Source organism: Chiloscyllium punctatum, chromosome 49 (assembly GCF_047496795.1).
Source record: "Chiloscyllium punctatum isolate Juve2018m chromosome 49, sChiPun1.3, whole genome shotgun sequence".
NCBI lineage: Eukaryota > Metazoa > Chordata > Chondrichthyes > Orectolobiformes > Hemiscylliidae > Chiloscyllium > Chiloscyllium punctatum.
The window spans coordinates 15,513,696-15,529,307 of NC_092787.1; the positions used below are offsets into that span (position 1 = coordinate 15,513,696).

The 15,612-nt window shown below is 36.2% G+C and overlaps 1 protein-coding gene across 7 annotated transcripts in view; it reads left to right on the forward strand.

Moving 5' to 3' along the window:
* cntrl (centriolin) overlaps nt 1–15,612 on the forward strand; it is a 116,640-nt gene that overhangs the window by 4,441 nt on the left and 96,587 nt on the right. For 4 of the 7 annotated variants that reach the window (XM_072566075.1, XM_072566077.1, XM_072566080.1 and 1 more), the window contains exons 2-8: nt 543–826; nt 2,409–2,542; nt 4,553–4,683; nt 4,984–5,125; nt 6,216–6,402; nt 8,064–8,257; nt 12,989–13,108. In XM_072566075.1, the coding sequence (XP_072422176.1) occupies nt 610–826; nt 2,409–2,542; nt 4,553–4,683; nt 4,984–5,125; nt 6,216–6,402; nt 8,064–8,257; nt 12,989–13,108 (1,125 nt within the window). In that variant the 5' untranslated portion in view covers nt 543–609. The remainder of the gene's footprint in view (nt 1–542; nt 827–2,408; nt 2,543–4,552; nt 4,684–4,983; nt 5,126–6,215; nt 6,403–8,063; nt 8,258–12,988; nt 13,109–15,612) is intronic. The other 3 variants (XM_072566076.1, XM_072566079.1, XM_072566081.1) reach the window with 3 other exon arrangements.

A 15,612-nucleotide genomic window follows, 5' to 3' on the forward strand; every position in this document is an offset into this window, starting at 1 on the left:
CGGAATCGGCGGGTCAAAGCCGGCGGAGCTACCCGGCTTACAAGTCTCTAAGTCGGCTTGAGCAGTCACATTCGCTCCCATCCTCTTTTGGACCACTTCCCATGGTTGGAAATGCATGAAAATCGGACGGTAAACGGGGGAGGCTCCCCCCTCGAAGGCGAGACCGTCGGCGTAACCGCCGGGTCAAACCCGGCTGAGCTACCCGGCTTACAAGTCTCAAAGTCGGCTTGGGCAGTCACATTCACTCCCATCTCCTGCTTTGGTGCTTCTAGATGGTAATGGTCATGGGTTTGAAAGGTGCCTTCAAAGTTTTGATGAATTTCTGCAGTGCAGCTGCATTCATCCAGGCAAGTGTGGAGTATTCCATTACGCTCTGGCATATGTCTATACGTAATAAGGTAAAAGACATGTTGTAACCTTTACTTTGCTACTCTTAAATTTAAGGACTGTCCACAAAGGTGAGGTGAGATGAGTTGAGTTGTGCACATTAAGAATATCACTAACACGTCTTTATTTGAGTTGTTGTTTTATTGTCCATCCAGATATATATCAACTTTTCATCACGTTTCAAAACTTTTATACTTCACCCAATTGAGTGCTGCTAACACCATGAGAAAGAGAACTCCACAACAACTGGCAGTCACTAGATTGCAAGCATCCAGAAGTAGTATGCAAACTCCAGTATCCTCTGTCTTAACTCCAAGAACTAGATCACCATCCCCTGCCAGCAGGTCTCATACTCCAGATTTGTGTAACCAAAGCACTGGTATGCAGAAACTTGACGTCAGTGAAAATGAATCTGCTGTTGCATATGTTACTGGAAAGAGTAAGAAATTTAAATGTTGTATATCCAAGTCTAGGGTATTAGTTCAGATTTTCCTGGATACTTGTACCATTATAATAATGTGTGTCCATTCAAGACTGCTGAATAGTGCAAAAGCAAAGAAATTTGGCGTACATAATATAAGCCATCACTTAAAGCTCTCCATGTTTTCCTGACATTTTCCGATATTGGCTCCAGTGGCAAATGTGATTGTATGATTGTTTAAGTGTTATTTTTCTGACTGCTAAGTCATTTGTTACAGCTGTTAGAGGTTTTTGCTTAAATTATTAAAGATGGGCTGGTTGCTGACTGAAAAACAGGCTTAGCACTCCCATAGAATCTCCACTTTCAAATTTATGACGTGATGCTGAATGAAGGGCACTGATAAATTCCTCTGAGACGTGGTTAGCCAAATGGGTGTAGCAGTTAGATATATGTTGTCTTGTGGACCTGCATTAAAGCTGATTTTCAAACATAAAATTGCCACTGAGTATTCATAAACTGACATTTTTGTCAATAATTTTATTTTCATTTATTGCCATCCAGTGTGCAATATAATTTTCATTACAAATGCAGGAAAATATGGAGAAGTATATTGCTGATATGATCAATTTGCTCGATAGCAAAAAGGAAAATTTCTGATCTTATCATTGCTGGAAAATCTGGGCTATGATATTAATTGCAAGTAATTATTTGGAACTTATATTTTTGTCTTATGACAGTATAGGAGTGCTCCAAGTGGTGTGAAATTATAGTCTAAGTACTGTGACACTTCATTTCTCTAAATGATGAAACAGTGTTACAACATCTGGATTTATACCTAATATTTCCATGAGATAATTATCAATATTGTCTGTGCTCTTAAAGAGAGTGTTGAGAAGGAACACTGTGTTATCCTTCAAGGAGAAGGAAGAGTTAAATTATGATTTTTGTATACAGTTACAAAAAGTTAACATTTTTGAATAAATATTTCAAATTTGTTTAAAAGCAAATTACTGCGGAATGCAAAAGATCTGAAACCAAAAGAGAAAATGTTGGAAAATCTCAGCAGATCTGGCAGCATCTGTAAGGAGAGAAAAGAGCTGACATTTCAAAGCTGACAAAGGGTCAGTTAGACTCGAAACGTCAGCTCTTTTCTCTTCTTACAGATGCTGCCAGACCTGCTGAGGTTTTCCAGCATTTTCTCTTTTGGTTTCAAACTTATTTCCCTGTTATCATCTTTTACTTAAACATATGACTTTTCATCAATTCCCATCCCCCTCACCTGATCTTATCTCGTATCTTGATTACATCTTTTAAACGATTCTCTGTTTCACAGACAAGCTTCTCTCAAGTTTTAACAGCTTCTAAATTCCCCATACGCTAATTTTGCCTTACTTAGAGGAAAAAAAATAAGATGGATTGCATATTTGTTTTGATTTTAATTCCCACATACTGAAACCCAATTCATCAAATTTTCATGTTCTCCATGATTTCTGAAAATATCTGCTGTCTGTCTGATACATTCTTTTTCCATTATGTCTTGTTATATGCTTAACTATGGTTGAAAATTAAATGTTAACTTTGAATTTTTTATCCTTTTCAGATGTAAACAATAAAAATGTCGGAGTTCGCTATATCACTGAGGACCTAATTAAAAAACAGTCACATGAAGGACAACTTAGTTCTGTGCATTCTCTCAACTTATGTCTGTCCAAGGAAACAGGGAAAAAGTTTAAGGTAGTACATAGGAGTTAATGGAAGCAGTGATCCAAATGTGATTTTAAAATTGTCTGTCAAAATTATATACGTAGTTTCTGTTTAATAGAAAATGTACAGTGTCAATATTTTGGCAATAGTCCAGGAATTTCTACAATCTGCATAATGCCCTTTGAACTCTGTTCCATCCTCCTTTGTGCAGAATTGTATTACATAATGTCTAAATGCTTCGATAATCTTTTTAATATTATGTCTGGATAAACAGACCATTGACAGACAGTTGTGTTAAGGATAGTTTTAATAACTGCAGTACCAGCGATAACTTGTATATCCCACCCAATTTAAAGTAAGGCTTCATAAAATTTAACTGTTCCTTTATAAATGTTTCTATAATGACAATTAGTAAAATGCAGAAGCTAGTTTTACTGTCTTGACTTTATTTAATAGGAATGGAAATTAACTTACCTTTTATACACCAAACCTCTAATTTCTCTGTGTAATTTATTTGCAACACCCTGATAGTTATTGTTATCTTGGACTTGGCTGATATCTGTCAGCTGTGATGTCATAATTTGCTTTCCTGTCTATTTAAAACACTTGTATGAAGTCCTGGTCTAGCCATAAGTAGAAAAAATAGGTGTTGTAATTAAGTTACATGGAGTGATTAGAGGCCTGTGCGTAAAAGATAATAATTGTAATATTGTGTGTTAGCTTTGTTAAGTAGGAATGAAGGTTAAGGCTAATAATAAACAGTTTCTTTATTTTACCAGAAAATAGAAAAAATGTATCGCATTCTCTGCCATACATTCATGTTTCTAGTCTGCTAAATTCACTAACATGCTGGAGGCATTTCATTCATTTTCTGACCCAGAAGACTGGTTTAGCGCAAAACCTAAAACTTCTAATTTTTTTAAAAAACTTCATTGTTTTGGTTCTATTCTACGCTGGTTCAGTAGCTAGTCTCAAAAATGAAATCCTATGACTAATAAATGGCAGTAACTTGTCACAATAATATGTGATATTGATTTTAAATTTTGTTCACAACATGATATCACTGAGTGTTTCAGAATTTACTCTGAATTTGGTTTAAATATTTGTTTCCAACAAGATTAAAACTTGACATCATGAGCTTGAATAAATGTCTTTGTCACCACCTGGCCAATCACAAAAATTAAATTTCAAAATTTGTAATATAGTTAACAGATAAAGGAATAATTTTAAAATTGGTGTTAAATGTTCAAAGCTCTGCAAAATAACATTAGCATTTTAATTGGAAGTATGAAACGGCAATATTTTTAATATTTGAATAATACGTCTAATGTAAATAATTGATTAATAAAGAATATTAATGATGTAAAAAATAATGTCCTAAGACTGATAGTGGAAAATGTAATAATTTATAAAAGCATGCAGGATCTAATTTCAGCAATCTTGAGTTGGAAAGTGCAGCACCTGAGGTTTAGAAAATGTTTAACCAAATTCTCCATTCCTGTTTAGTTCTATGCCATGAAATGCAGGAATAATCAAATAGAATTGATATCCTTCTCAGTGAGAAGATGGGAAAGCTCTCATCAAACAATCATTATTCACCAAATAAGAACCAAAGGAATTGTGGATGCTATCAATCAGAAACAAAAACACATTATTGGAAAAGCTCAGTAGGTCTGATAGCATCTGTGCAGAGAAATCAGAGTTAATATTTCAGGTTAAGTGACCCTTCCTCAGAGTTCTGTTACAGTAGCTGCCAGATCTGCTGAGGTTTTCCAACAATTTGTTTTTGTTCATCATTATTCACCCTTTAGCTGCTGCAAGACATAGAGCAAAATACATTTTGACCTAAAACTGGAATGTTTTAAGTTCCAGCTAAATGGATATTCTGCCTGAGTGTGAATCTACTTGTGAAGAGAATAAACAAAATAGAAAGCTCTTGAGAATGTACACTTACTACAGAGTAAATGCCCAGGGTGGAATACAATGCATGCAACTTTCTTTATATTGTTATCTGATGAATCAATAGCATTTTATATTCAGTTTATAGAAAACCTGGAAAAATGTGATCAGTTACTGGTCTTGAACCTGAATAACAATTTGATTGAGAAAATAGAAAAACTGGACAAACAGTCTAAACTTCGTGAACTTAGTCTTTCATACAACCGAATTTGGTGAGTAACTAGAGATACATGCAGCATTTTCACTAATGAGAAAAACAAAAATTAAACTTGTGTGGTTAACTGTTCTTTATTTTAATCCCATCAGTAATTTACATCTTCAAATAAGTATTTGATGAACTTTTGGTAGATCTTAACTGATGTTATACTTGATCTCGGCTCTAAGAGCAATACAGCTTTAATTTGTTGCTACTTGGATGATATTAAGAGCATTCTGTCTGACTTTACCTATCTGGGTAAAGCACACATGTTTCATATCACTGTTCAATAAATATATTTTTTTTCTGAATTTAGTAAAATTGAAGGTTTGGAGCACATGGTGAACCTTCAAAGTCTGAAGCTGGCTGGAAATAATATTGAGCAAATTCCAGTTTGGGTTGGAAAGAAGTTGCGATCCCTTCGCATCCTTAACCTCAAGCAAAACAATATTACATCGGTATGTTGATTTCAATTTGGCACATAGGAATATGCATACAAGATTTAAGCTTTGAATTTAGGTGTTGAAAATAAACAAATTGAGTCAATGAGTATGTACAAAACTGTAATTTGTAGAAGGGGAAGTTTGGAAATATTCATTTAACATTCCTCCTTCAATAATGTACGGTTTTTGAGGCATCAAAATCCAACAAATCTGTAATCAGACTCTTATTGTCATTTTTTGAAACCAGTGAAACTGCAGTTTAGAAATCAGAAGACACAACTGTAAAAAATTAAACTTCAAACTTCCAAAAGCATGTAACAATACGAATGACTAAATGTTCAGTGCTAGACCTGAATTTGAGGTTTGTACTCCTGGCTGCAATATATTCCATTCCGTATGGGTGGCACAGTGGTTAGCACTCACAGCGCCAGAGACCCGGGTTCAACTCCCGCCTCAGGTGACTGACTGTGTGGAGTTTGCACATTCTCCCTGTGTCTGCGTGGGTTTCCCCCGGGTGCTCTGGTTTCCTCCTACAGTCCAAAAATGAATGCGAGTTAGGTGAATTGGCCATGCTAAATTGCCCGTAGTATTAGGTGAAGGGGTAAATGTAGGAGAATGGGTCTGGGTCGGTTGCGCTTCGGTGGGTCAGTGTGGACTTGTTGGGCCGAAGGGCCTGTTTCCACACTGTAAGTAATCTACTCTAATCTAAATGTTAAAGAAACTTGGGTAACACTGGAAGATAAAGAACAGATGGCTCAATTCGATATTCGGTATTGACATTGGGATTTTTAAAACATCTATAGGCATTTTAGGTCAAGGACACTTTTCTTCATCACATGCTCAAATTACTGTATTCAGTATCACAACACAATTGGAAAAACTACTATGGAAGATAAACTGTAATTTGTATTTCTTTTAACGAGCTGATAACAAGGAAATAATAAGATTGAACTAAACAACGTTTAGTTTGACCATTAGAGACTGGATTTTATGATTTTAAAAAACCCATAATATTTTTATTCTTGCCATGATGATTAAGTTTATAGACAACAACACTGAATGTATTTCCTGTGATAATTTAATATTTTCCTGTCTTATTGCTTAGCTCCAGGATGTAGCTAAACTGAAACCTTTAAAAGAGTTGACTTCACTAACCCTGGCAAATAATCCTGTTGCTCGTCTTCCACATTACCGATTATATGTCATATATCATTTACGTTCATTGAATTGCTTGGATGGACAGCTCATAACTATCCAAGAGAGGCAAGAGGCTCATGAACGATTTAATTTAGGTAAAGTAAATTCATAAATATTTTATCCTAAAATACTTCAACTGAGTTTGAATAATAGTGAAATTAAATTAGACATTATAATCTGGTGGTCAAGTATACCTTGTCAATGGTTAGGTCTTCTAAATATGACAAAGATTAGCTTGTGTATTTCCAATAGTTTTAGATTGTTTATTTCGAATTTCATCTTTCGTGGGGTTCCTTTTAATCTATCATAACAACGAAAACTATTTTGATGCTTTTTTTATTAGATTTTTAAACATTGCTTGAACAGAATCACAGAATTGGTACTGTGCATAAAGGGCCATTTTGGTACATTGTGCCAGCACCAATTCTATACCCTAGTGCCATTCTCCTTTTTTCACATATCCCTGTACAATATTTCTATCCAAATAGTCATCCAATGCCCTCTTGACTGTCTCAATTGATGCTGCCTCCATCACATTTCCAGGCAAGGCTTTCCATATCCTAACTACTTGCTATGTGGAAAAGATTTTTTCACTTCACTCTTACTACTTTTGCCATCACTGGAAATCTATGCCCTGTCATTCTTTATCTTTTACAAGCAATATAAGCTTCTATCTTTCTAGTCTATTTTGAAAATCTATACAGATTCCTGAAGAAGTGCTTATGCCTGAAAGTTCGATTCTTCTGCTACTCTGATGCAGCCTGACCTGCTGTGCTTTTCCAGCACCATATCTTGACTCTGATTTATAGCATCTGCAGTCCTTGCCTTCTACCTACCAAATCTCCTGTCAACCTTCTCTTCAAGGAAATCATTCCCAGCCTCTTAAATCTATCCTTATGACTGAATTTTCCCATTCCTGGTATCATTCTAGTAAAGTTGCTTCTGCACTTTGTCCATTGCATTCACATCTTTCCCATACTGTGGTGTCCATAGCTGTACAGAATACTCTAGCTGAGATATACCAAATGTCTTGTACATTACTTCCCATTCTTCGCTCTATTCTCCTAATAATAAAGCTGAGAACACTGTCCTACCATCTTTAATCCTCTGTGCACATATAAACCTGAACTCACTTTAGAATTGTACCCCCTATTTTTTGTTGTCTTTCAGTGTTCTTCTGACCAAAGTCACCTCACATGCTTCTGCATTGAAATTCATCTGTCACCTGTCTACCTCCACCAATTTGTCAATGTTCTTTTTGGAGTTTCAAACTGTCCTCCTCACAGTTGACTATTATTCCAAGTAAACAGTAAAATCTGATGTAATTGTAAAAATATGTTTGGAAAGATTAACAGAGCTCATAGTTATAAGGGAGCTTACTTAATTAGTAGGCATCAATTTAATCAATATGTTTAATCTAACTTTATTTTAGATGTATCATTTGGCTGTTTGAGCTTGTGTGCATACCTAATTTGATGATTCAAACTATGCCATCAGTTGAATTAAAACCATCAATCACATAACAACTAATTCTTTGAGGGGTACTGATAGTGATAGACCCTGTTAGGAGAGAAGAAACCTTAATATCAAAGATCAACTTCTGACCTCTCAACCAGCATTGTTTTTTTAGTTTTTAAACTATACATTTGAAATTTTACACGATTGTGATTTTCAGAGATAATTCAGGTCAATATTAAAGCCAGAGAGATGGTTTTAGCCAAGTTTACAAACCATTTTTGTTTTCTGCTCTGTGCAGAAGAACTCGAGAAACTTGAGAAGGAATTAGAAAGCAAGACGAAAGAGATTGAGCAGATGGAGCAGCAGCAATCTAAGGCAAAAGAGAACATTAATTGGCAGGAACAATTGAACAAGTCACTTAAACAGGAACAACAAAAACAGAAGAACAACTACAAAAAACTGGAAAGAGAGGTGGAAACCAAGAGTGAACTGGTATGACTTTGAATTTATTTTTACATTAATATTTAATTAATATTTGCCACCTGCACATTTGTCCAGGACATTCTACCAAGAGAAACAGCAAACCTAGTAGAAATTCCTGAGGAACCCTGCTTCAGTCCAACATATTAAGTTTTACCACCACTCTGTTTCCTATCACTCACAGAACTTTGTATCCATACTGCTACAGTCCCTTTTGTTTCAGGGCTTCAACTTTGCTGAAAAATCTCTTATGTAGCACTTTATTGTATCTTTTGTAGGCCAAGACAACTGTGTGAAATTTATCAAACTCTATTTACCTCTTCAAACAACTTAGTTAAATTTGCCCTTGAGAAATCAGTTTTTTGTGCTATAAAAAGATCTTAGTTGTATTAGGATTCTTTCATAAAGCAATGCTATACATTTTTCAAAATAAAATCCCATCTATTCCCAACACTCTAATTTTACAGTACTCCTACCAAAGAGAGCTCCATCTCCGTTACATCTAAAGGTTTGACTTAACTTTTTCTTTCACTTCTTGGTCTTAAGAGTTTGATAGCCCTCTCCTTGATTATTCACGCAATTGAACTTAAGACTTTTTTGGCTTCAAAAAACTGCTTCAGGGCTTTAAAAAACAGTTTTGTTATAAAAATTTCAAACTATGACCCTTAGACTGGCTCTATTTTCTAACTGTTCTGAACTAGCTACAGAAACTAAAACAGAAATTTCTGGAAAAGCTCCTGCACATTTGCACAGATCTGTCTTGCTTCATCTGTGGAGAGAAAGCAGTTAATGTTTCTGTTCTGACGAAGAGTCACTTGATCAGAAACGTTAACTCTGATTTCTCTCCAAAGATGTTGAGCTTTAACAGCAATTTCTGTTTTTATTTCTGATTTACAGCATCTGCAGTTTTTTTGGTTTTTATTTAGCTCCAGGAACTGTTCTTACATCTGACTCTACCTAGGCCTTCTGCAAAATGCTACTGAAAGCTTTCAAATATGTGGATTTTTCCAAAGCAAAACAAAAAGTTGTTTTTTCTTAACCAAAGCAAACTAATGCCTTTCAAGTTTTGGTCTCTCCAATTATAAGACTCTCACAATACAGAGAAACTTGCATTATCCTCGCCTGTGGCCCTCAGTCAGCTGTTCTCTGACACATTGGTCTAAAATTATGCAGCAGAATGAATGACAGATTACTACTTAACACTCTCAGACATAGACCAAAACCCACAGGTCACCCATTCTAAATCCAAACTCTTTTTAAAAAAAATGATGTTAATACATCTAGAAATCACATTCCATATATTATACTTAATCCAGGCTTTTCCGCGTGATTCTCAATTTGTCCTGGATTATCATGGCTAATAATTTAGCAACTCCACAGGGTTAAACTTACTGCCCTGTAGTAGTTGCTTTTATTTATATGCCCTTTTTTTTGAACAAGATGTAACGTGCAATTCTTCAGTCTTCTAGCACTACTCCTACATTTAATTGTGTGATAGATTGTAACCACTGCCTCATCAATTTCCACTATTACTTCTGTCTTTTTCTTTGGATAGACTTTATATGGGTCATAGTAATTTATTAAGTTTTTAAGTACAACCAGCCTTTCTATTAACTTCTTTTAAGCATTTTTTTAGCTGATCCAATTTCTCATCCACAACTGAGTACTGAGTCCTATTTCGCTATAACTGGCAGCATCTTCCAGTGTAAAGACAGTACTCAGGTATTCCCTCTGTCTCATGGCAAGATGCTTGGCAAATGAAATACCATAGTGAGGAACCACAGACACTGCAGCACAGTTGCCTAAAGATTTCTAAGCTACTCCTGGCATGCTTTTGCTGGGATGGTGAAGCTATTTGGTCCTGTGTTTCTGACAAAGTAGTCTAGGTGCAGTAGGAGCACCTTTTTATTTGAGGCCAATGTCTGTCATAAATTTGGTGTGTCATGTATTGTGTATGGCTTTGAAGTGTTCAACAACATATCCAGATATGAACAATGAAAATCAAAATTGCTTTCAGTGTAATGTATACTTATGTACTCTTTCCAGGTGTTTATAATTGGTGCTGACAGCCTGTGCTTGCTCTTCTTCCTTTAGCTGGTATCATTGGTTGTTAACAATTCCCTCCCTACTGCATGCTACATCTCTGTTCCCCAGTGAAGGTGGTTTGTGGAAAAACAAATGCATCACTCCTCTTTTTTTCTGTAATCAGCTGATCTGTCTGCATGTTGAACTGTATTAAGCTTTTGTTTAAACAGAAGCAAATGTGTGCTTTACTTCAAATGCTATTCTTATTTGCTCGCACATTTAGAAATACTGACAGCTGCAAAGTTTTTTTAGCTTGTTCAAACAACTTGTTTTTAACTGAAATAGTTTACAAAAACCATGCTGCTAATGTGTTTGATTCTGAAACTTTACTGAATGTTGCATTTTACTCATTCTTTAACCTTTGCTTTTTCTGCCAATATCTGTTGTACCTCGCGGTAAATTTACCTTCAGGTGTCATAGCATGTAGCTGTCTTGTTGCATGCAACAGGGATCACACACAGATTTCAATGGTTAACATGCTTCTGAAAAGAGATACAACATTATATGATTGGCATAACATAAGACAATGTTTATTATTTTCTTTATTTAGTCCTGGGCGATGGACATAATTGGCTTGGTCAACATTTTTTATCCATCTCTAATTGCACTTGGGTGGGCCATGCTGAGCTGGCTTCTTGAACTGGGGTTGCCCATGTGATGCAAGTATATCATGTTAGGGAAGGACTTCCAGAATTTTGACCTAGTGATCGTGAAGAAATGACAGTTTAGTTCCAAGTCAGGATGGTGTGTAGCTTGGAAGGGAACTTACATTGGAATACAATCCCTTCTCCAAGATGTTGTTGGTTTGGAAGAAGCTATCTAAGAAACCTTGCTGAATTATTGCAGTGCAACTTGTAGATGCTATTCTGTGGCAGGGATGAAGGGAGACAATAATGAAGGTGATAACTGTGGTGCCAGTCAAGCAGGTTGCTTTGTTCTGGATGGTTTTGAGCCCCTTGGGTGTTGGATTTTCACTCATCCAAGTAAGAGGAGATTATTCCATAAGTCTCCTTGTTTGTTCTTGCAGATGGCAGATGGGCTTTGAGGAGTGAGGAGTAAGGAGTTGAATTACTTCAGAGTTCCCACCTTCTGTATGCCCTTGGAGCCACAGCATTCAAATGCTTGGTACAATTTTACTGGTGGTCAAATGGTTATGGTTAATGCTGGAGTGACTTTATACCTTTCACTGGGGACATTTATGGCTCACTGCTAATGCCCCTTGTCAGAAGTGAGCTCGAATACCTAGGATTGAATTCCACCTGTTCCAGGTGTGTGTTAACATGTCTTAACGGGTTGATATAAAAATATCTGTACTTTACATTGGTGCCCTAGAACAAACAGACTTTTCATAAGCTAACTTGCATTGTAAGTAAGAATTTTGGAACAATCAAAAATTGATGCATTTGGTAAAAGAATAAAGTTTGCCAAATATGATTGATGCAATGTTGAGCTGAAATGAACAAATTTTCTTCCATGCATTTTAATGTATTGAGAAGCAGTCCAGATTTATGCACAGCATTTGCCTGATGGTTTATGGCATTGCAACAAGTTCCTGAGGTCATAGAAGAATTTAAATTGTGAATCTTGGAGTCACTGGAGATTGATGTGGACATGGGTGATGAGTGATCAGGACCTCAGAGGGGAGCAGAATATATATAGAGTAGGTTTAGAATTAATGTGGCGAATGGAATTGATAGGTTAGTTGAGATTTATGTTTCTTTGTTTCATTAGACTAAAAATTACAGAAGTAACATTTTCAGAAATATCCCATGTGTGATCGCTGTTCATGACTGTAATTTTTGATTGCGTGGTGCTTGTGATTTGATGTGTATGCAGAAAGATTTTGAATAACAAAGTGGAAAAATCTGTAACTACATGTGTTGAGCTATTAAATATTAAAATGTGTTCCTTTTTATGAGCGATCTGCATACATAAAGTATTACCTATTTTGAATAGTGACTGTTACATAGAAAATAATGCCTCTGCATACAAAACTGTTGGAAAATGAATTTGGGGTCTACAATCATTACTTTGTTTTTAATTTAAAAATTTGTTTTATTTGCAATATTAGACTTTGTTGTGGAAACATTATTCGCTTCAGATATGTTTTCGGCTGCTGATTTAGTAAAAAAAATTATATCATGAATCAACAACAATAGAGATGAGCAGCATGACACCTGAATTTGTTGTCTCATAGTATTATCTTTTTATTGGATGATCACCTGCGCTTCTGATTTTGAATCTTCAAGATGCAACTTTAGCTTGTCAGGAATCAGAGAATCTCTACAGTGTGGAAGCAGGCCATTCATCCCAACAAGTCTACACTGACTCTGTGAAGAGCTTCCCACCCAGACCCACCCCTTCCTGTAAAACCACATTTCTTCTGGCCAATCCACCTGACCTGCACATTTTTGGACTGTGGGAATCCGGAGTATCTGGAGGAAACCCACACAGACACCAGGAGAATGTGCAAGTTCCACACAGACAGTTGCCAGAGGGTGGAATTGTATCTGGGTCCCTGGCATTGTGAGGCAGCAGTGCTAACTACTGAGCCATTATGCTGGCCTACAAAAAAGATGAGTGCATTTCACAAAAAAATGCATTTGTTAGACATAACGAAAACTTATTTTTTCCTTTTTTTACTTTTTTTTGCTTCAGTTAAAGCAGAAGACAGCAGAGTTAACAAGGGCATGTCATAAACAGTATCAGCTGGAGCAGGAACTAGCATTTTACAAGCTTGATGCTAAGTTTGAACCATTGCATCACTTTCCAGAGGTGGTAATGTATGACCTTACTTTATTAGATTACTTATCTAGATAGTCATTAATTCTGGTAGAATGTCCAACTTGATAGAATAAAAGTGAACAAATAATTATTTATCATGTCTATTTTATATTGACCTATTTTAGAAATAGCAGATACACTAGTAACCACTTTTCAAAATTCTGAGACTCTGGAACATCTCTTCCTATGGGTTGGAGGGTGGATAATCTAGCCCCACTATTTAAGAATGAAGGCAGACAGCACATTATAGACTGATTAGCCTAAGGTTGGTAGTGGGAAAAATGCTGGAGCCAATTCTAAAAGACATAATGGCTGAGCACTTGGAAATATTATGGACCAGACCAAACCCCCACAAAATATATCAAGCTAACAGCCTAGACCCCAACTTTTATTTAAAGGAAAATGTAAGGTGCTGTGTTCCAGATAAGATTCGATTGGTCCACTACAAAGCTTCAAGCAAACCACGCTTTATTTTTGCGACAGTTAGAATGCAAACAAAAAAAGAATTGGCACAACTTTAAGTCTGCAAAAGTGAGTACTCGAGATTAGAGTCAAGAGTGTGGTGCTGAAAAAGCACAGCAGGTTAGGCAGCATCTGAGGCTTTTGCCCGAAACATCGATTTTCCTGATCCTCAGATGCTGCCTGAACTGTTGTTATTACAGCCCCACACCTCTTGACAACTTTACCTTTATTAAAATATTTAATAAAATAATATACTATTTAACTACAAATGATCAACTGTTCCAATATAGCAACATCCCATAAACACATCATTAGCAAAGAAAAATTCAACAAAACAGATTTTCCTCACTTTGCTATCTCTTCTAGTCCAGGAGAAAGGAACGCCGAATGAAGATTTCTAGCAGCAATGAGAGAACTTGAGGTTTTTGCTATAGCAGAGAGAGAGAGAGCTGTATCTACTAGCTTCAAACCCAACTTAAACTGAAAACAAAACTAAAACCCTGGGTCTGTCAGCCAGACTCCACCCACTCATGTTTCTGTTGTCTAATTTAAAAAAATACACTCTGGGAGCTCAAAACTGTTTACCCACTGCTTTTGAAGCACATTCTGGTACCACTGGCAACACCTTTCTGCAAGAGAAGCAACACAGAACAAATCCCTCTTACAGATACAGCACCATCACAAGACAGTAACAAGATCAGATAGTTGGCATGGATCTGTCATGCTTCACAAATTTGATTTTTTTTTAAGGGTGTAACTAGTATATAAGGGGGAGCCGATAGATGTGGTTTACTTGAACTTTCAGAAGCTTTTGACAAGGTCCTATGCCAGATTAGCATACAAAATTAAAGTGCATGTGATTGGAGGTCATGTACGGAAATTTATGGAAAACTGGTTGGCAGACAGGAAATAAAGAGTAGGAATGAGTAGGTATTTTTGAGTGGCAGGCAGTGACTAACGAAGTACTGCCCCAGCTATTCACAACATCTGTTAATGATTTAGATAAGGAAGCTACATGTCTAAAGCTCCACATTTGCAGTTGACTCCAAAGCAGGTTTGGAGGGTTTACTGGGAGAACGATGCAGATTTGGATTTATGATTTGGAAAAATTAAGTGTATGAATACATGTCAGATGCTGTATGAGGTGGATAAATGTGTGGTTATCCAATTTGGTAGCAAAAACAGGCAGGTAGATTATTGTATGCATGGTGATAGACTGGGCGGGACCCATAAAAGAGAGATGGGTGGATGCAACAAATCCTGAATGTCCTCATGCACCAGTTGCTGAAATTAAGAATGCAGGTGGAGTAAGTGACAAAGAAGGCCTTCGTACTGAAAAAATTCGGGTACAGAAGCAAAGGTGTCTTTCTGTAACTGTACAGGGCACTGGTAAGATCACACTTGGAGTATTCTATACAGTTAGAAATCTATCAAATTCTAACAGAAAGTAGTCAGCCTATGGAATTCTCCACTATAGGAAACTGTTGTGGCCAAAACATGGAAAACTTTCAAGAAAGATGTAAATAAAGTCTTAGGTCTAAATGTGTCAAAGGATATTAGGACAAAATGGGAACAGTACTGAGTTGGATGATCAGCCATGATCACATTGAATGGTCTTCTCCAAGTGACCTACTCCTACTTTGTGTTTCTGTGAATAATAATCATGGCTGACCTTCTATCTTGAATCTATTTTCATGTCCAATTACCATGTTGAATCCCCCAATTGATAGCAAGAAAAATTAATTTGAAAATCTTAAATATCTCCTGGCAACCCATCAAGTAATTTGGCAGAATTCTGGATCATGTCTATCCATCTGCTCAGCTGCAGAATGCATGTGAGACATAAAAGAATTATGAGATCAGATTTCTGAGAGCATTTTGATAATTATTGTAGAATCTGAACAGTCAGAAGTATTTTGATTTTATATTATTCTTTTGGTCAGAGATGTGCAATCCTATGTTCATGTGTTTTAGCCTTTTTGTTGGCACTAAATAAATGTTATGTCATCAATATTTTCTATTCATGCTAATGTTTA